Source organism: Ictalurus furcatus, chromosome 10, assembly GCF_023375685.1.
Source record: "Ictalurus furcatus strain D&B chromosome 10, Billie_1.0, whole genome shotgun sequence".
In the NCBI taxonomy this organism is placed as follows: Eukaryota; Metazoa; Chordata; class Actinopteri; order Siluriformes; family Ictaluridae; genus Ictalurus; species Ictalurus furcatus.
The window spans coordinates 21,663,197-21,685,458 of NC_071264.1; the positions used below are offsets into that span (position 1 = coordinate 21,663,197).

At 38.3% G+C, this 22,262-nt stretch overlaps 1 protein-coding gene across 2 annotated transcripts in view; it reads right to left on the bottom strand.

The window, feature by feature from the left end:
- Nucleotides 1-20,466, bottom strand: part of minar1 (membrane integral NOTCH2 associated receptor 1) — a 28,062-nt gene extending 7,596 nt beyond the window's left edge. Inside the window, exons 1-3 of one of the 2 annotated variants that reach the window (XM_053635048.1) lie at nt 20,426-20,466; nt 17,680-19,957; nt 4,737-4,991 (exon numbers count right to left, since the gene is read on the bottom strand). In XM_053635048.1, the coding sequence (XP_053491023.1) occupies nt 4,737-4,991; nt 17,680-19,914 (2,490 nt within the window). In that variant the 5' untranslated portion in view covers nt 19,915-19,957; nt 20,426-20,466. Of the gene's footprint in view, nt 1-4,736; nt 4,992-17,679; nt 20,026-20,425 lie in introns of those variants that run through there. The other variant, XM_053635049.1, reaches the window with a different exon arrangement.
- Nucleotides 20,467-22,262: the final 1,796 nt, after the last annotated feature.

Consider the following 22,262-nt stretch of genomic DNA (forward strand, 5'->3'; position numbering starts at 1 on the left):
TCCCATGCCTCCAGACACACAGAGGGTATTAGCCTATTTGTCTCTAGTAAGCTTAGAGTTGTATCAACAGTGCAGTGAATGATAAGGAATAATCAGATTTGTTTCTATTAGAAAAACCCACCACAATTAATAGTTTGGAAGGTAATCAGTTTTTTTTTTGTTGTTGTTTGTTTTTTTTTGCCACAATGCAACATCATGGTGAACTAACAATCTCCTGGCAACCATATGAATGCAATCACATTATGAAGTCAGTCAAATTATATGCAGGATTTGTTAGGCATTTTTATTCCAGGATGAAAATCTATTATTTTAATAATAATTTCTCAGCAGTATGTTCATTCTAAGGATTTAGAGAACAAACACAGATGTTAATTGGGAAATAATACAGCTACAGGGTGAAAGCATCAACAACTGATGCATGTCTCCAAGATGCTTTATGTTTTGGCAATTATCACTGTTATGAGTCACCTTGCAAAATGAATAACAATAATTTTAAATACATACAGCTATACATCATTGATTTTGACACAACTACATGGCCTGGATTTAAACTGATATATTTTGCACCTATTCAATGCAGTGATGTCTGGCAGTCATGTCAAATAGGAGGTCTAAAATCTAACATCTATATACAGAATTGAGCAATGTATTTTATCATTGATAGCATAATAAGAATTATATAGGACAAACTATTACACCCAAACACACTTTGGCAACTATGTGTATTGCTTTCTAATGCCACACTAGGTTCATGCTGTTTCCTCCAAGTACCAAACATGTCAAGCAGAAAAGCTGTATCCCATTCATTTATTCAAAAAAACACTAAACATACAGTTCTGGCATCTGTTCCTGTTTTTTTTCTTCTTTGTTTGTTTGTTTGTTTTTACTTTGATTGGACAATATGTGTGAAATCTAGGGGGTGTTTGTCTCTGTCTAAGCACTTTACACAACTGTCACTGACAAGCTGCATGATTTTACAGTCTGGGCTGGAAAGAATTTTGAATTTATCTTTCATTCACACCACACACTGTCCTTTTCCAGCCATTGGTGGTGCTGTATTTGGTGCCACATATATCCAAAATAATCTGCTTTAATAAATTTCTTAAGTGCAAATAATCTGTTGTGGATGCCAAATATGAAACCTTCCAGTTATGGGGGTTTAGCCATGTTAGACCATGCATACTAGCCAGCCCTTATTCAATAAGCAGCACTCATGAACAAACAATGAAAGAGTAGATTCAGCAAACTGTCCTTGGGGCATACACCAAATGAGTGTAGATATGTGCACCCATTCAAGGTGATCTGCCCTTTATCTTCATCACTTAATGCATTTTGAATGTAATCCTATTCTGTAGTGCAAAGCTTAAGGCGTGGTCTGAGTATGCTTTTTAATTTACTTAAGGATGCCATGGTGTGCTGAGCAGAGCTGTGCCTGGCAATTTTTGTACAGTATCTCTCACAGGACAGCGTCAGAAATAGCAGCCTCTAAAGTAAATCCTTGCAATCAAGTGCAATACACACCAACTATGATGTTAGCTCACTTTCCAGCCCCCTAACAAGAGCACAGTGTAGTGGCTGAGGATGCATTTTCATTTCTCTCAGAATGAACTGGGAATTACAAGATCAGCAAGTTACTCTCCTGATCGCACCATTTTCAGGCTTTTTTTCTTTTCCATTTAAGCAGGACAAGTGCAGTTAATTTGATCATTGAAAGCCTTCACTGTTCTCAAATATTGAGCAGCAGTCAATATAGATGAGTATTAGAGTTTTGTAGTTTTCCACATACGTTGCATATCTTGATACCTGACCAATTATCCAGTATATGAGGGATAAAATGGATTCATAGAGCTGTTTTTGATACAATATAATACACATTGCCTTCACTGGGATTGAAAGGCACAGAGGACACGGCCACTTAACTAGGACTGACACTCACAAATCTGATCAGAAACAAATTTGATCAGATTTCTAAATAACACTACACTAGTCATAAAAGAAGCTGAGTATGTGTGGTATTGGACTTTATCTGACTAATACAAAGGCATCCAGAGCCATTAAATTAGCCTTGATGCACACCTCGATATTCACTGTTTTGAATTATGCATAGAACAATTTGAGATAGTACACCAATCCTAATTCTGATTCTTTGCACCATTCAGATTGACACTTTGATTTAAAAGAATCAAGAGGACTATCATGTCCTCTCAAGAGACAACACTGGAGACAACATTAAAGACAACACAATCACATGTATAGTGTGTGTGTGTGTGTGTGTGTGTGTGTGTGTGTGTGTGTGTGTGTGTGTGTGTGTGTGTGATTAACAAAGACAAGATTTGGATGTGTCCCTGTACTAAAAAAAAAAAAACTTCAATCAGAACTCAATTATAATGGAAGTCTTAAGGCCATTGTAAAATTCTGTCAATAAACACTGATGTGAAACACATTTCAAACACATTTTTGTAGAAGTCTTTCATGAAGGCTTCAGTCAAAAGTAAATTTAGCTCTTAATCTGTAACATTCATCATTTTTTTTGTGAGTCTGATCTCACAACCACAAACAGTTTTGCACTGTTTGTACTGCATTTCAGTGTTGAATGTTGGATAAAGCTACCTAAGAGTACCTACCTACATTTTACATTTTATTAATTTAGCAGACACTTTTATCCAAACGCAAGTTACAAATGAGGAAAAACAAGCAAAGGGATATATCCAGTGGAGAACAATACAATTAGTGCTACCATGCAAGATTTTTAATTGAGTTCTAGAGAGGCAAAATGCACAGAGTACACTTGTAAGAGCAGGTGTAAATTCAGATTTTTTAATTTTTTTAAGTGGGTACAAGTTAGGGGTTAGTTAAATGTTCATGGAAGAGGTGGGTCTTTAGCCATTTTTTGAGGATAGTGATGGTATCTGCTGTCCAGATTGAGGTTGGAAATTCATTCCACCATTAAGGGACAATGAGTTTGAAGTTTCTGGGAAGGGACCTCATGCCCTGCTGAGTAGGCATTACCACGCATTGATCGTTAAATGATCGCAGGTTGTGTGAGGGAACATAAACCTCAAGGAGAGTGTTGAGGTAGGGGGTTGCTGTTCCAGACAATGTCTTGTATGTGTATATGTGTGTGTGTGTGTGTGTGTGTGTGTGTGTGTGTGTGTGTGTGTGTGTATGTCTTGTATGTGTACATCAAGGCCTTGAATTTGATACTGGCCACTACAGGAAGCCAGTGGAGGGAGATGAAGAGGGGTTCGACATGGGTTCTTTTGAGCTGGTTGAAAACAAGGCGTGCTGCTGCGTTCTGAATCATTGAAGGGGTTAGACAGAGCTGGGGGTTGGGGGGTAGTGCGTTGCAATAGTCCAGTTTTGAGATAACAAAAGCCTGGACTAGTAGCTGTGTAGCCTGTTCAGTGAGTTAGTGTCTGATTTTCTTGATGTTGCACAGAGTGAACCTACAGGATCATGCAGTTGTTGAAATGTGGTTTGTAAATAAAGTTGTCATTGAATCTAAAGACATTCATAGTTTTGAATTTGTGTTACATAGTTACATTTTAATTCTTTATTGATCGAATTCAACAATTTCCCTTAGTTTTGAGTTTTCCCTTACTTCCAGTTTTGAGTAAACAGGTTTTCAAATTCTTGTTAATCTAACATATGTGGCAGTTGGGGTTCTCAGACTTTTCTTATGCCAGGAACCTCTTTGACTACTGTTAAAAAAAGAAAAAAGAAATCCCTGAACTGCCTCAGCACACACTTATTTTACAAACATAATACAACAATATAGAAGAAGAAGCCTTTATTTGTCACATATACATTACACCACAGTGAAATTCCTTTCTTCACATAGCTTGTTAGGAAGTTGGTGTCAGAGTGCAGGGTCAGCTATGATAAAGCACCCCTGAGGCAGAGAGGGTTAAGGGCCTTGCTCAAGGGCCCAACAGTGGCAGCTTGGCAGTGCTGGGGCTTGAACCCCTGACCTTCCAGTCAGGGACCCAGCTCCTTAACCGTTGAGCCACCATGCCCACATATGTTCAATTCAAGTGACCAGTCAAACAGGCTAATAACTACAGGCACCTACTGTAATACTACATTGCTGTACATTTACATTACATTTATTCATTTCACAGACACTTTTATCCAAAGCGACATACAAATGAGGAAATACAAGCAAAATTATATTAGAGAACAATACAACTACTGCTACCATACAAGATTTTTAAAATTGACTGCTAGAGGAGCAAAATGCACAGAGTAGATTTGTAAGAGCATGTTAAATATAAACTTTGATAATGATGGTATGTGATTTAAAGCACTATAAAAAAAAAATCCAAGTACCATGGACTCCCTGGCTAACCGTCACAGACCTCTCTTTGAGAACCATGATACTACTGACACATTGGATCCAGATTAGGAAATCTACTGGACTATTTCATTAAAGCTCAAAATGTCTGTGCTCTGAACTGTAATTTGATGACACAAACCTGCCTACAGGATGACCTGTAATTCATATTTCAGATACAGATATTGATCAGCCCAACCTTCTATAGTAACCCCAGAAGGATCTCCAATGCCATTACAGTCTTCATCCTCCTGCGTCTTAACCTCTGAGGTCATTCCAATCATAGCAAAATGTAGCTAAACACCTACCACTGAGGACATATTGATTGGTTTAAACCAACCCGCCTGGCTAACAAGGTTTAAACAAAGTAGAAATGCCCCAAGGTCTGAATGGAAGGTCTCACCTGTAGGTCCAGCACACTGAGTTTGTTCTTGTCTCCTGAGTTGCGTTTGAATTCCTCTATGGTCCAGGAGGGTTGTGGACGTTTGCTGTCAGTCATACCAGTCAATCGCAGGTCTGTGTACAGAGGACTTCCCTTCATGTGTGACTTGACAGAGGGGGGGAAATGGTGGGGGCTGAACACTTGCTCCACCAGGTATGAGTCCTTTGGGACCTTGGATGACCGGTGTGCCTGGTGAGGGTCATACTGCCGATCTGTCTGTTGGGGATAAACAGGGAAAATATCAGAAAAAATGGACTTCAGCTGATCAGAAGTCATAATCCCATGAGAGAGAGATTGTAGTTTTTTTTTTTAACTGTGCCATTCTGAGTTAAAGGAATTAGGTTAGGGTGCCAGAATGATACTCTCTCTGAATTAATAATTGATCTTGCCCACATTACATTACACTTTGTAAAATAAGGATAATGAAGCAGTCTAAGGGTTTTCTTGACCTACAAGGTGTTCAATTAAGCAGTCTAATACAGCTGTTTCAGCTGTTCCTAAATTCCTTTTCTCACACGCACAGCAAGTGCTAAAGTCGCAGAATTTGGAATGGACAACAGCAACACAGCAAGATGGAAGAACAGCAGTGGTTGTAGGCAGTCTGCATCAGCTATAACACTAGCAAATGCAGCAAGAAAGTCTTTAGTTTTGTAGGTGTTCCACCTAGAGACATGACTCTAGTAATATCAGTGCTGTGTTTGCAGAAATTATTTATGTCCTGTTTATGGTGCAGAAATGATGTTTATTATCCCTTACAACCTCAACCATATATATTTTTAATATTTCTGCCACAATACATACGATACTGCAGCCCAGACTGGCTCCATGGCTTAATACCTTCAAGCCAAGATTAGCATTAAAGGTGACAATGACAATGCATAACATAATTACATCTTCTTTATTTATGGTTACTACCATGCCAGTAATTCAGAAATTGGATTGAATTGCACAGAAATTGGATTTCTGTGTGGCATGATGGCAAAACACTTACTTGTCAGCATTTCATTCTTAAAGAAGCAATACCTTGCTGATTGCTTTTCATCAATAAGGTAAAGAGATATAAGCGTAATGCAATAATCAGCCCATACAGGATTGTTTTGCAGTGATGTTTGTTGGTAAATTAGACCTTTTAGCTGTACTCATGTTTGACACACGTGAATCTAGAGGGCTTTGAATGTGCTTTGAATGCGCCTTTTGATGATGTCACACAATGCGTCTTGGTCCAAATCTGCAGAAAACCTGTGGTAATTTTCAAAAAATGCACGCTCCTCTGAATATTGCGGAGTTTGCTTGATTTTGACAGTTTAGCACTGCAGGCTAATGTTGCAAAAAAGTAAGTCTAGAAAACATTGTTTCCATAAATATGTCTCAATTCACATGTAGGTCTTTAGTAATGTCACACAGAATTGGCAGTGTAGTTTAGGACAATGACTAACGCATGAGCTACAGTATATTTCCACCCAAAAAGGCTTCCAATGCCTTTGGTGTGTCAGAATGAAAGAAATGTTATTGGCCAAGTAGTAGAGTCAAGCACTACATCCTTTACATATGTGTTCTTAACACATTGTTAACATGTATTTGAACTAACATATTTAAGGACTTTAACATTTAAGGACTTTGATTACCCTGTAACTAACATACTAAATACAACCCCAATTCCAAAAAAGTTGGGACGCTGAGTAAAAAGTAAATAAATGTAAATAAAAGCAGAATGCAATGATTTGCAAATCTCATAAACCCATATGTTATTCAATACAAAACATAGAAAATATATCAAATGTTAAAACTGAATAAATGTACCATTTTAAGAAAAAATAAGGTAATATTTAATTTGATGGCCACAACACATCTCAAAATTTGGGATTGGGCCACAAAAGGCTGGAAAAGTAAATGGTCTGCACTTATATAGCGCTTTTATCCAAAGCTCTTTACACTGTGTCTCATTCACCCATTCACACACACACCAATGGTAGCAGAGCTGCCATGCAAGGTGCTAACTTGCCATCGTGAGCAACATGGGGTTCAACGTCTTGCCCAAGGACACTTCAGCATGTGGAGTCAGGTGGGCCAGGAATCGAACCGCCACCCCTACGATTAGTGGACAACCTGCTCTACCATCTGAGCCACAGCCGCCCCAGTAAGTGTACTAAAAAGTAAGTGTTACTAAAAAAAACAGCTGGAGGTTAATTAGCAACAGGTCAGTAGCATGATTGGGTATAAAAAGAGTAGAGTCTTTCAGAAGTAAAGATGGGCAGAGGTTCACCAATCTGTGAAAAACTGCATGTACAATTTGTGGAACAATTTCAGAATGTTACTCAACGTAAAACTGCAAAGACTATGAATATCTCATCATCTACAGTGCATAATATCATCAAAAGTTTCAGAGAATCTAGAGAAATCTCTGTGCGCAAGGGACAAGGGTGAAAATCAATATTGCATGCCCGTGTTCTTCGGGCCCTCAGGCCTTAAAAGCAGGCATGATTCTGTAATGGATATCACTGCATGGGCTCAGAAACATCTCCAGAACTCATTCTTTGTGAACACAGTTTGCTGTGCCATCCGCAAATGCTGGTTAAAACTCCATCATGCAAAGAAGAGCCATATGTGAACATGATCCAGAAACGCTGCCGTCTTCTCTGGGCCAAAGCTCATTTAAAATGGACTGAGGCAAAGTGTAAAACTGTTCTGTGGTCAGACCAATCGAAATGTGAGATTCTTTTTGGAAACCATGGACATTAAGGACTGAACCATGGAAACCAGGCCTAAAGAGGAGAGGGACCATCCGGGTTTTTATGAGCACTCAGTACAAAAACCTGCATCTGTGATGGTATTTGTGTGCATTAGTACCTATGGAATGGACACCTTGCACATCTGGAAAGGCACCATCAATGCTGAAAGGTACAGGTTTTAGAGCAACATATGCTTTCATCCAGATTCCATCCCATCTTTACTTCTGAGAGACTCTGCCTCTCTAAGATACCCTTTTTATACCCAATCATGTTACTGACCTGTTGCCAATTAACCTAATTAGTTGCAAAATGTTCATCCAGCTGTTTCTTTTTAGTAACACTTACTTTTTGAGCCCGCGGCCATGAAATTCAAAATGACCTTATTTTTTCATTAAAATGGTACATTTTCACAGTTTAAACATTTGATATGTTTTCTATGTTCTATTGTGAATAACATATGGTTTTATGAGACTTGCAAATCATTGCATTCCTGTTTTTATTTACATTTATTTACATTTTACACAGCGTCCCAACTTTTTTTTGGAATTGGGGTGTACAAAATAGGTTACCTACTGATACTGTAATCTTAGAGTCATAGAACCATTCTTCTTTAATAAAAAAAAGCCTTAAGACCCTCCTGCTCCTTCTGAAAGAGGGCTTTCCAAAGTTTGATATGGTGTGCCTCAGAAGGAGTTCTGACAGTGTATGAACCAGGGTTTAATCTGCATGACCATAGGAGGCAAGGAGGATCATATCGCTGGCATAAAATGCACCAGAATGTACAGTTGGGCTGCATTTGCCCCAATGCTGTAATACGAAACATGTATTAGAAATGGTTGGTTGCACTGGTCTAGAGTTAAAATGCCATAAAAAAAACTTCAATGTGTGTGAAAATTATTGGGAGTTTTTTGACCCACAATACTGTGCATATTGCCATAACTGACCCATATGTGCCAAACGTGATTTGACCTGAAGTTATCAGACGATGATGGCTGCTCATTCTGAGTTTCTCCTATGGTTTAGTCCTTCATCTACCTTTATTCTATGAGGTTTTTCCCTGCAATTGATGCTTGGCTTGTTCAGCAGGGGTTGAGGCACTGATTTCTGCAAAGCTGCTTTGAAACAGTCTGTACTGTTAAATGCGTTATGTTCTAAGTCCATATTATTTCTCAGTTACAACTTAACCACTTATCTATGAAGCATTATTGATTCATTCAACAGAATGTCACGGTATAAGAGCTAGCAGCACATAAGACTCATAAGCTTTGGCTTGTGGGGCTGAGGGTTATGTAGGGAGCTTTGGACAAGTGCTTAAGGGAAGTGATGTTTCAGAGGTTAAAGTTTTGGGCTGTTGAGAAGATGGTTGAAAAATAAAGTCTCTGCATTTTCAAGCTGCCACAGTTAAGTAAGGCCCTTAAACAGCTTCCAGGGGTGCATATCCAACTTCCAAGCTGAGAAATTAGAAGAAAAGCAATTAGTCACACTGTGATGCAATTAGTTAAGCAAGTAATTATACATATCACACATTTATATGTATCATGACAATAAAAGGTTGATTCCTTTTATGTCTTTCTCTCTGTTCTGCTTTAAGACAATGGATGTGATGTCCAGTTGGTCCTTGGGCTTGAGAAACACTAGCTTCTTGGTTAAATGGTGAAAGCCACTATCTTGATGAGTGTGGATGAATTGTTAGCTTGTTAGCTAGCATGCCAGACATGATGGGTTACACATGATGAAGATAAAAATGATGGATGTTGCAAAAGAGCAGAACACAAATTACAAAGTAGACAGCAAACAGCGGCTGGCTTCATCCCACAAAGATAGGACACAAATTATGACATGCACTGTAGAGGACAATGACAAGCAGATGGTTTTAAATGGATGCAAAAAATTGGCTTGCTTTACTGAAGATCAGCTCAATAGTTTCTAGTAGAAACTAATGTAAAGTAAGACACAAAGGGGAGTAAAAGCCTTAGAGCAGTGCCTCAGCCTAAGTATTAATAATAAGTTGTTGTTGAGTGGATGTCTGGAATAAGTAAAGAATAAAACATCACTTATATGTAATATAATGGAATATGGAATTTATGATATTTATGATAAAGGTTAAATGGTAGGACCTTTACCTTTTGGGGTTTTTTTTTTACTTCTTCTCATTTTGTTGCGGAACTGCCACCTAAAATAATGCACTACATATAAATGAGTACTGATGGACTTAGAAACAAATATTGAGTGATTTTTAGTAGGTAAATACCTGACAGTATTTTACACGTATACCTATATAAGAGACTCTATGGACCTGACAGACTGATTGGCATCTAATCTTATTATGTTTAACCACTAATTGGTTATAAATGACAGCTTGTGTCATGGAACAAGAATGAAGAATGCCAAAACTTTCACTCAATGTAGTGTGTCAAGAAAAAAGAAGCACAAGGACATGTATTTACTGAGTGGGTAGATGGCAGCATTGTAATTATCTTACATTCTGTGATGCTGGGCCTTGTAGAAGGTAATGGCTTCAAGGACACGCATACAAGAACTCAATGCAGGAGGACATGAGAAAGACTTTGCCACCCACTAACCACTCTCTCTTTCCTCTGCCTGATAAAGACCCCAGGTGCTGGCTACTGAGGATGCCATTCCAGCGTACGGCTGCAGGGACACATCAAGCATGAACCACACAATGCTGAGATAGATTCCTCCACATTCACTTTATTTTCATGCAGGCAGCATGCCTAAAGCAGCCTTGAGGGATTTATTAAATTCTGTGCCAGGAGTGTTTGTGTTTATGCTTGACTTTCCCTGCTGCAGCATCACAGCTTACATTAACATTTTATCATAATGCTTTCTTTTTAATTTAAGTGGAAAATGTGTTCACTATTACAGTATTGCATCTCTGTATATAAAACTGAAGCAGTGTCTCTATGATATAACATTATGAAAGGTCAGTTTTGGCTGACTCGTTCTTTGTTTAAAGCTCCTGCAAGGTTTCAAAATGACATGCTAGGCCTCGCCTTGCTTGTGAAATAAAAAAAACAGCATGACGCACTACAGATAGTTTGGCAACAGAGAGTCAAGCAGACTGCAGAGTGGGCATATTGAAAATGTCAGGTAGTGGAGTTGTGCAAAGAGGTTGTTTAGAGGTCAGGGGTTTTGCAGGGCAGATTTGCCTTGAGGGCATGCATATTTAAGATTTTGGATGTTTTGAGACAGATAAAAAATGTTCACCTCCTGTAAAAACTCATAAGGTTGAAAGATAGTGAAGACTGGCGAGTTAATGTTGAATTATGGCTGTAAATGTAAATCTGTAATTTACTTTTAGTCAGTTAGGATATGCTAAAAGATTCCCAGTGGCTTGGGAAGTGAACACACAGTGAGTTTCATTATGCTTTGCACATAGGCCTGGTGATCACTCACAATTTACAGGATATAATTTGTATTTGTAATACAAAATAACTTTATGTGCGCGTCTGCTCTTTTAAATTGTAGAGTAAATCTCAAAAATGAATATATGTAAAATCATGCTAATCACAAATAAAATTACCACAGTATCCTGGTATTAATTTAAATATAGAAAGTATGTACAGGTATGTATGTATGTATGTATGTATGTATGCATTTGTTTTGAGGCAGGGTGGGTCTGGGTTGCCACTATAACATATAAGCATACTGGTCAAGATAAATGGTGTCATCTTTCCCTCTCAAGTTGCCACAAATACTGCCATAGCACTAAGGTTCACAGGTAGCTCTTATTCACAAACAGTCAGCTCCTTCAATCTTCTCAAAAACTGAGATATTTGTCTTAACTTGTTCTCATCAACAGTAAATTTGCGTTCACTTTACTGTTCTAACCTTTTATTTTAAGTACTGTCATCTGTTGATCCTGCATGGATACACTGTGGTGAAGTGAACATCCATGTACTGTATACACATATGGTGGACCAACTGGATCTGACATCGATGGCTAGGTGACAAAACAGCAAAATTGGCCATGATCTCTGGGTGGAAGGAATGATCTCCTCTCTCTCTGTCAATCACAGTGACCCTAATCAATTGTGAGCATTATACAGTGCTTTCTTCCAAGTATGTTACACTGCCCACTGACATAGCATAATTAAAAAAATTAATAAAATAAATAAAAATAAGTGGTTGGCTGGCTTCACATGTTTCAGAGGATCTACATGCTAGCCTTCACCCTTCTTTATAGAGGAGCGCTGGGTTGGAATTTCCAAGTGACCAAATTGGGGAAAAATTGAAATGGGAAAAAAAAATCACTTCACAGCAGGTAGTGTTGCTGCTTCACAGCTCTAGGGTACCTGGTGCAATCCTGAGCTCAGGTTACAGTCTGTGTGGAGTTATATCCTCATATCCTCCATGTCCATGTGCATTTCCTCTGAGTTCTCCAATTTCCTCCCACATGTTAGAAGGCAAATTGGCTAAGCTAAATTGCCCTTACAGTAGGTCTGAATGAGCGTGCACATGGGCACCCAGGGTGTACTGTGTTCCCACTTGGCTCTAGATCCACTGTGATGCTGACCAGGATAAAGTGATTACTGAAGATAAATGAATGGATGAATGAAAAATGCTTCATTGATGGTTATGGAAATATGAACTAATAACTTTTCATAGCCAGTGGTTTCAAAGTATTATGGTTACAGTGAGAGCCTTGCTCATAATGAGACAGACTCTTATCTAGACCTAGTGCTGAGCAGTGAAAATTTTGGTTTAGCTCAAGGGTCCAACAACATCTCCCTTGGATAACAATCTTTTAGTCATTAACACAGTGCCTTCAAGACTACAATACTGCTGTCTTGATCATATCATGAAACATAATATCTCTTGCAGAACTAATAAAGTTAAAATAAGAAAAAGACAAAAAAAATTCTGAGTTGTGGTGAGTTCCTGTGTTGAGTGTTGTGGTGAGATCAAAGGTATCTCTCAGAGTATCTAGCTAACACTACATATGCAAAATACTATGTATGCCATATTTTTATCTTAATGTAATGTCATATAAAACAAGCAATGCTAGCCCACTGAAAATAATATCTTAAAGGACAGTATCTTGTGTTCTGATATCAAATCCTTCTCATGTGTACATCAGGGATATTCAACTAAAATTTGTAAAGGTCCAGTTGCAAAAAATTCTTTGCTCGTATAGGTCTGGATAAGCGAATTATATGACTGAGTGTTGACAACAGTTACCTATTAATGTTACCAATGAATGATTAGTTTATTGCTATAAATAAGACAAAGTCGTTATGTATTTTATTTTGTAGTGGCGCTTCATGTTACCACTTTTGACTAGCACCATTAACTGATGAGACACTTCTATTTTGATTTGGATGCTGTGAGAATAAACGAATAAACACATATTTCTCTGTCCATTCATCTTTAAGCATTAGGTTTGTTACAGATGCTGTGTTGGTTCATTTTTTTTAAATCTGCTCGGCTATAGATTTTTTTTTAAGTCCTCTGTTCAGTCCAAAGAAATACTCTGCTAGGTCTGAGTATTTAGATATATAACTAGATGATATAGTGAATAGATTAATTTCCTATCTTGTATCCTTAATCTATTGTATCTATTATCCTACTAACATTCTTTTTCAGATCCAGCTTTGCCTGCACTAAAAGGCTGTATGCCTGTCAAGCATATCACACCGCTGAGCACAAGGAACAGTTTGTGTTTTGGTTTTAGCTCAGTAAGGAATGAATGTTTTGTTCTGTCTGGAAATGACAGCTCCGTCATGGCTTCACACCTGCTGAGAGTTCATTTGCTCACAGGGACGGTTTGGTTCATCTGATGAGTGTGTTCATAGACTAGGCCCTTTATGAGTTTGTGTGTGTATGTGTGTGTATGTGTGTGTGTGTGTGTGTGTGTACCAGAGAGTGATAGCAATTTATCTTACGATTCTGAGGTTTTACAATATTACCATACTCCAAGATCAAAGCAGATACAAATTTAAATTTTTTTGTACTTTTAAGCAATGATTTGCTATAATATTTTTAACATATAATTAATAGATGATAATGATTTAAATAACACTCACACACACACACACACACACACACACATATATATATATATATATATACATATATATATACATATATATATATATATAATAACAGTAACATAACAAAAAACAGATGCTTGTCATTCCAATCTCTGAAATATATAAATATATTAATGTACGCATGAATATATTTATGAAAATTCTCATTACAATAGGTTATAATAGGAATATAACCAAATAAAAATACATTATTCTGATTGAAAAGATAATGTGTTCTAACAAATACAAATATAGATACAAAGTGTAGGTACAGTATTCATTTTTGTTTGTTTTTTAAGAATGCTTGCCAGAAAGGCTTACTGTTTGAGAGTAGAGGTGTGTGCACTGGGACTGGAATCCCGCAGGATGCAACAGAAAAGTCGCATGAGTACTCCATATATGTTCATATTTCATTCTTATTGTTTTCAACAGACAACAAAATGATATGAATTCAAAAATGATAGTAACACTTTACAGTACAGTTCAGCAATTGTGCAGCAACTAAGCAGAAATGAATGAGTAGTTATTCATTAACACCTTTTTTTTAAAAAAATGTTTGAAAGTATGTCATGAACTGTAGAATATATGCTCCCAATTGCTACATTACAGCCTTGTACCTTTGTAGGTTATTGTTGTTGATTTCTCTCATTAGACATCACAGAAACATCATGAGAAAAAATTCGGGTTTGAGATCAACAGATGAACATGAGAAGAGAGTTTAGAATTTCAGCTTTTATTTCCTGGTATTTACATGTAGATTTGTTAAACAACATAGAACATACCACATTTTGTATCAGACCACCCAATTTGAAGATGAGCAAAAAATATTGGAACATGTGACTGACAGGTGTTACCCAGGTTTGTCCTATTAGACTGACTGTTAAAAAAAATAGCGCTGAGCATCTACTCTTGGTTTTAGCCTTCATTTTCACTTGTGAAGACTGCATGTGTTTTTAAAAAGGATAAGCCAACATGAAGAACAGAGAGCTGTCTATGGGAGAAAATCAAACCATTTGGAAGCTGAGCAAAGCAGGAGAATCAATCAGAGGCACTGCACAAACATTGGGCATAGCCAATACAACAATTTGGAATGTCTTGAAAATGAAAGTAACAACTTGTGCACTGAGCAGTAGACACCGAACGGGTCAGCCAAGGAAAACAACAACAGCTGATGACAGAAACATTTTGAGAGCTGTGAGAAAAAAAACCCCCAAAACAACAGTTGGTGACATCACCAACAACCTCCACAGGGCAGGGGTGAACGTATCACAATCCACCATTCAAAGATGACTGCAGGAGCAGAAATAGAGAGGCCATACCAGGAAAAAAAATGCTGAAGTCCTAAACTCTCATCTTATATCCATTTTTGATCTCAAACCCAAATGTCTTTGGTGTATAGCAAAAACAAATGCATTGGCCTTGCCATTCCAACAGTATCGGAAGGGACTGTATGAGTTGCTAAATGGTATTGTAAAGTGTTACCAAAATGACTTCTTATTCCCATCAGTCCTCTTTTTTCAGTGTTTCAAGGGGCATAATGTGAGTGGGTTCACCTAAAAATCAAAATAAAAAAACTTCAGGTATGGACCATGCCCACCCTTGGTTTAAATCCAAATGCAGATAAAGATATGAATATTCTGAGCATTAAAGAAGTACAGACACAGATACAGATAATGGCATTATGTTACAACCTCATATGTATCCCTTTTTTCAGTGGCAATATATTAGATCTTTTATGATTGATTGATTGATTGATTTAATTAAATCATCTGGCAATGCTGTAATTTGATATGCTCATGCCATATACACCTATGGTAAATTAGTTATGTGCCAGTTCTTGGCTAGTGCATGAGATATAAGGTAGGCAGCATTTTTGAAAAGGGTCTGTGCTCACAAGAGAATGTGTGTTCCATTTGTAATGTACGATAGGACAAATATTTTCTAATATTATTCATTTAGAGATATGTAAAGGAGTATCATATTTCATAGAGAGTGTCAGAGAGAAATCCATCTTATAATTCTGTTTTACCAGACAAGCATGACAGGAAGGTTTAAGAAATGTGGAAACGTCACCCTAACTGAGGAGTATTTTATTACTTCAGTCATATGAAAATATCATGATATGTGATAAAAAGTTAGTCAATTACTGTGAAATGAAAATGTAATATTGGCATATGCCTTCTGTGTGTGTCTGTGTGAAAGAGAGACAGAGAATGATAGTAAGAGCATACGGCAGTTCTTGGACCCTTTCCTGTCTTCTGGGACATTCAGCTGCTTAACTAAATTATATCTGGACATAGCAATGTTGTCCTATGAATCCTGTGTATAACACTCTGCGTGTTGTAGCCTCAAGCCCCTGAACAAAACATCCCTTTTATTTTATAACAGGAACTAAACTGATTATTCTAGTATTACATAACCCCTGAAAAAGGGTAACAATAAAATGCTAAATATCCCAGTGCCCTCTTCGACTAAATCATTCATACAATATGGTGCCACAACACACACACACACACACACACACACACAGACTATTAGCTTCTCCCAGTTGCATTACTGTGTGCGAGTTTTGATTAAGTATCAGCTCCCTGAGGTGCCGTTCAGAAAGATGAATCCGGGGCTGAGGGACTCCTGAGATGGAATTTATGGCAGCGCTACATTCATCAGCTCCACAAAAGACGAGTGAGAGAAAAGAGAGGCACATGAACTGGCTACCCTCCAGACAGGCAAACAGAGGAGAAAGACAGAAAGAGAAAGATAGCAAAGAGAAGAAAATGTCTAAAAGATCAGCAGAATGTACATGCATCCACTAACTTACATAAACCAAATTATTTTCCAAATGATCAAAACCAGAGGAACATATCAGCAGTGTCCACGCATGGCTAAATGGCTCATCTGTTGTGGCTATTATACATTTGGCTCATAGCCTGCTAGTTGAGGATAGGTTCCAGCCAGAGATTAGTTCATGTTTCATTAGCTATGTTTACATGCAAAGAGCTTCACCAATTCATAAACTGTTCATATGTATCCCGAAATAGACACTCTGTAGACTTCATGTATAGGCATGGTATATGTTATCTGTTCAAAAGATATGCACATGAGTTGCACAAGTTTTAGTGTCAATGTTACCAACGGGATTCATGAGTTTATTATTTCTTTATCATCGTCATCCAAGAGCGATTATTAAATGGATAGCTTGAAGAAGAGTTTAAAAAAAAACATTTTTTTTTATTTCAGTCATATTAAAAACAGATTATTAGGCTGCACATAGATGTAGTCTTTCATTTAAAATACGAAGACATACAAGCATTAGATACACAATGCAGCTTATACTTCAGAAGTTTCAGAATGTCACAACTCAGGTCAAGACACTAATTCTACTAAGCCGCTCGGTGAGACGTCATTACAAAACACTTGACCTTAGCCCTAGCAAGGGACATAATAACAATTACCATAATTTTTCACCCATGCACCAGAAATCGTTTCTGTAGTCAGAAATGTGTAGTTCCCCTGTATTTTTTATTTTTTTTATCAGATGCGGTAGATCAGAGATTTGCAATGCGCTACTGCCCTTTGTTTAAGATGATGGATGTGTTAACTTAGGAGGCGGTAAAAGCTCTATTAAGAGCTCTGTAAGAGCTTTAGCTCTAAAGCTGTTCATCAACAATATGCCTAATAATCTGACTATATTTATCTTTCAGCTCACTGTACCCTTTAGAAAGTTCTCACTCATCTTTGAGCTCATAAAATGAGCAAGACTTTGCTTTTGTTCTGTAATTGGACAAACAAAGGAACATAGCAATGCCTCACTGTAGCATAAGGCATTTGCTTTACAGTGCAACACAGAAGTCAGCATACAGATAGTGCTGGACTTTCAGCCAATAAATAATCAGAAAAAATTCTGGGTTAGGATCATAATTTTAGGTAACCACAATATGCTTACTATACATTTTCTGCCATTCAGTAATCTTAGGTACTTCATATGCAATTAGCTATAAACTTACAGCATGTTATCATTTTTCTTTTTTCAGGGAATTGAATTTGCTTTGTTAGCAAAAAAAAAAAAATGCACTTCCAGACAAACCAATGACAAATACTAGAACAAGAACAGTTATTTATTACCTCTTTGCCTTTCCTATGTCTGTCCTTGCCTTCACCGTGCCTGTCCTTCTCTTTCACATCTTCTCCCGGATGGCTTGAATAAGAGACAGTTCTCCAGTCTCGAGGAGAATTGGTGATGCTAGCCACTTTGGACTCGGTAGCACTGTTCTCCTCTGTCAATGACCTGGAAGACCTGCGAGTGAACATGCTCTTCTTTAGCGCCTTCACCCTCAGGCTTTCACTTCCACTAGCATCTGAGCAGCACCAGTCTGTGTTTGTGTCCACTTTGACAGTGTGACCTGTGGTGTGGCACTGGAACATGTGTGGTGAAAGGTTCACATCCGTCTGAATCTGAGCCATGCCACCATCACTAGATTTCCCATTTGTTTCTGGCTCTTGGATCTTCTCATCCAACTTGGTGAGCTTGGACAGGACCTGTGAAATCTCTCCACGCACTCCTGAGAGGGATTCAAGCTTCTTCTCGATTTCACCAATCCTGAGGACCAGCTTGCATACGCTCGCTTTGAGCTCGTCATCAGTGTTCTCCAGAGAGTGGAATAGATGGTCTAGCTTGCTGGCAGACTTGCCTAGCTTGATCGTGTTGCGGTCAGGTGAGCTATCACCATCTGACTTTGTCACCTGAGAGAGCGAGCCATTACTGTTGTAACAGGATGACTGGGGTATCCCAATAGAGTCGCTTATGCTCATGTCATCCAGAAAGCGAAATATGTCACTAATGTCATCACTTACGAGCTCACACTCCTCGTCTGTTTGTTTAAACGGTGGCCTCTCTGCATACTTGCGCATACTGTAGTCTTTCAGCTTCCTCTGTTCTGACTGGTCAGTCTGAGTACCCACACTAAGACCGTTGTCTACGTTAGCAGTCTGGAGCGATGGACAGTTGATGCTCTTGTCTTTATATCTCTTTCCTCCTTCTCTCTTTTCAGAACTCGGACCACAACCAACAGAGGCCATCTCTTTTATCTTTGGACCGCTGGACTTCTTTGAGAAGCCTGACGGAGAGGCTGTGGGCTTCTCTTTGGCACACTGAAAGTGATGATCGTTGTCCATCATACTAATATGCCGATGATTGTCTACTGGCACCTTATGGTTTAAAAAAGATCTCTCAAAATCAGAGCCCTCATCTGCGTTCAGGCTTAAGCTCTTGACGGGCCAGGCAGGCTGCCTGCTCTGCTTCCCAAAAGTCCTCTTGGTGTTCACACACTCAGTGACCGTTGTTGGACCAAAATATGTGGATGCCTGCAAGTCATCTAGACTCTCGTGCTTCACTCGTCCTTTGCTTTGTAAAGGTGAGTTGACTGGTTCGAAATAAGGGTTGCTATATGGCAACTCAAAGCTGTGATTAAAGAAAGTTGGAGGCTTGTGCAATTCCCTCCTGTGGTAATCTCCACTGTCTCTGGCACTGGCTTTAGACTCCGCAGAGATCACACGGGGCGAAAAGGCAACAAGGTTGTGAAAGTCCTCCTTGAAAATATTCCGCTTTTGCATACACGAGTGCACGCTAAAAGACTCTGAGTTAGGCAGAAAAACGTCCTTGCCACCCGGGTTGATGTGCAGGGAGTCGTGGTCGGTAGTGGACTCACTATCGATGTCCATGGGAAAGTAGGTGCTCTGCATCTCACACGGCGGAGGACTGGCACTGGCATACTGAGGCAGATGCTGCAGCTTATCCAGTGATGCTGCTCTACATTTCAGATCCTTGTTGACTCCCAGGAGAAAATTAGGCTCTGAAGCTGGTATAAATGGCTGACAGCTGTTGCACTCAGATTTGGGGCAGGGTGAGTTCCGAGAAGCACGATGACCCCTTCTGTCTGTGTGACCATACACACTTTCACACTCGCTATATTTATACACATCTGTATCAGATCTGCAGGACTCAAAGGATTGATTTTTATGAAACTTGGGTTTCTGACTAACTGGCAACTTGTCTTTGGCCATCCCACCGTTCATCTGGATGAGGTTGAACATGGTCACAATGTCCGCAGCTACCATGAGCTTCTTAGACTGCTGATCTTCCACCGAACACCTCATTTTGTCCTTAAATAAGGTAGCGGGAAAACTAGGATCCAAACATGCTGTGTAAAATAGTAAGCTCCTCAGTTTTGCCAGATGTACCAGGTCAAAACGAGCACACAGAGACTTACACAGATCCTGATATGACACAGTGCTGTACTTGGTGTCTAGTTCCTCCAAAATCCTGACAAGGAAGATCGAGTATTCTGGCACTGCATCCATGATGGTGGCGATGTGAGTCTTACCTTAGAGAAGAGATGATAACCTGCATGGGGAGACAGTAGGGATTAGTGACTGCAGATCCTATCTGGCTGCCTGCAGAGTTTTACTGGAGCGCCCTATAACCCTTATCACAGCAGTCACACAAATTGAAAGATTTTTTTTTTAATTCAATAAATAGATAATAAAAATGCCAGCTGATTTCATTTCACTGGTGATGTTTTAAACATGTTATTGTACTAAACCACATAACAGCATTAGTAGACTTTAAAAAATAACAGAAAATGACTGTAAATATTGGAAATAATCTGCTTCTGCATATATGCAATATGCAATGGATCACACAAATCTTGCATACAGTGCAGTAGTAAGCTCATCAGATATAGAGGCTCAAATAAGATATCAACTCAATTGGACCATGGAATCAAAAAATCCAACTACTGAACGAATATATATATATTTATTTTTATTAATAAAATTCACAGTGAACTAAGAAAAAGAAGAAAGAATATACCTATTGCACGATCCCGTCTGCAGTCCTGTGCATGCAAAAAAAATATTGCTTATTATCCGGGTGCATTTCGGTCGCCGTTTCCTTCATGGTTGTGCATGCATGTGGAATGAAGTAGAGGATGCGAGCTGTGATATCGCTCCCATGCCTGCGCTCCGTTTGCAGACTTGCTCGCTTGGGCTTTGTTGTCTCTACAGTCCCGGGTTTGCGGCGCGATATGGAAAGCCAAACGGCTCAAAAACGTGGGAAAACGTAAACAAAAATTTGGGGGGGTACATTTCAAAAAGCCACAATTATCAGATTTTTACATAGGGGTGGCATCCTGCGTAAATCTTTCACATAGTCAAATTTAATTATATTCTATTTTATATAGTTCTGAAAACTACAACTACATCTCTTTTGCATGTATCTCAACCAGAAAAAAAAATGTATAGCATTTTAAAAATCCAGTTGCCCTCCTAAGTGAATCAAATTGAATTTAAAGATGTCATTCCAATTCCACTGAAAGACAGCCTGCCTACCTCAAAATTTATAACCTAATCTCATGGAAATTAGGAAAACGCAATATTACTACAATAGTTCAAAAATGATAAGTTTAAAATAGGAATAGCTGAATATCACTTTGATTATCAGCATCATCCACGTCAGTTACTGTCTCATCGTTTAAAGTCAGTCAGTGTGAGAGGAAAAATGAATATACAGTCATGTGAAAAAATAAGTATTCCCCATGGAAATTGTTGGCTTTTTCGACATATATGGAAAAGCAAACATGTGATCTTCTTTGAAACGGTGCCTATTAATAAAGTTAATAATAAAAAAAACACAAGGAAAATTAGCTTTTTCAATCATTTATTCAACAGAAATATCAATAGATGTGATATTCTTCTGTGGAAAACGTAAGTACACCCTTGGTCTCAGAAGCTCGTATTGCCCCCTTTAGCAGAAATAACTTCTTGTAGACATTTTGCATAATTGTCCACCAGGCTTGTTGGAATTTTTGACAGCTCTTCCATACAATATTTTTTCAGTTGCAAGATGTTTGAGGGTTTTCTTGCATGTACTGCCCGTCTCAAATCCCCCCCCAACATTTCAATGGGATTGAAATCCACGCTTTGACTAGGCCATTCCATAACCCTCCATTTCTTCTTTTTGAGCCATTCCTTGGTGGATTTGCTAGTGCTCTTAGGATCATTATCCTGTTGAAAGGTCCACTTTCGGTTCAACTTTCGGACAGATGGCCTCAGATTTTTTTGGTTTTTCAGAATTCAACTTTAGCGACTTCCAACTTATTTTTCCTGACTGCCTTACATATTAAAGAGAGCATATGATGTCATTGTGGCAATTTTAATGTGCTAAATAAAGATAGGTGTCAATAATATGGTACCTTAAACATATGCAAAATTTATGAAATTGATATTGATCAAAGTGTAGCATGAAAATCATGCATTTATTATACATATGGAAAACACTTTGAAATATTAACACTTTTTTGAGATGTCTTCAAAGTCTGTAGTTTTATGGCATAAAGTACTGCAGTTATATAATACTAATTTATTCCAACTTAAATAGTGAATATCATGTTTTTCCACATATGCACTGCAACTGGTCTTTTTGCTGTTTATTAACCGTATGGCTTTCCACACATCAGGAGTTCAATAAGCGAAGCCGTTATGTTTTTTACCTACCGTGACGTAAGTTACTCCCTTAAGATCTCAGGCAGGTGTTGGGGTGAAAATCAGATTAAATGATTTATGTGAAATTGCAGCCAATATATTGTGTATGAAAAAAAAGAAATCTACATTATGTAGCAGTACATAAACATGGAGAGGCATTCAGTTAT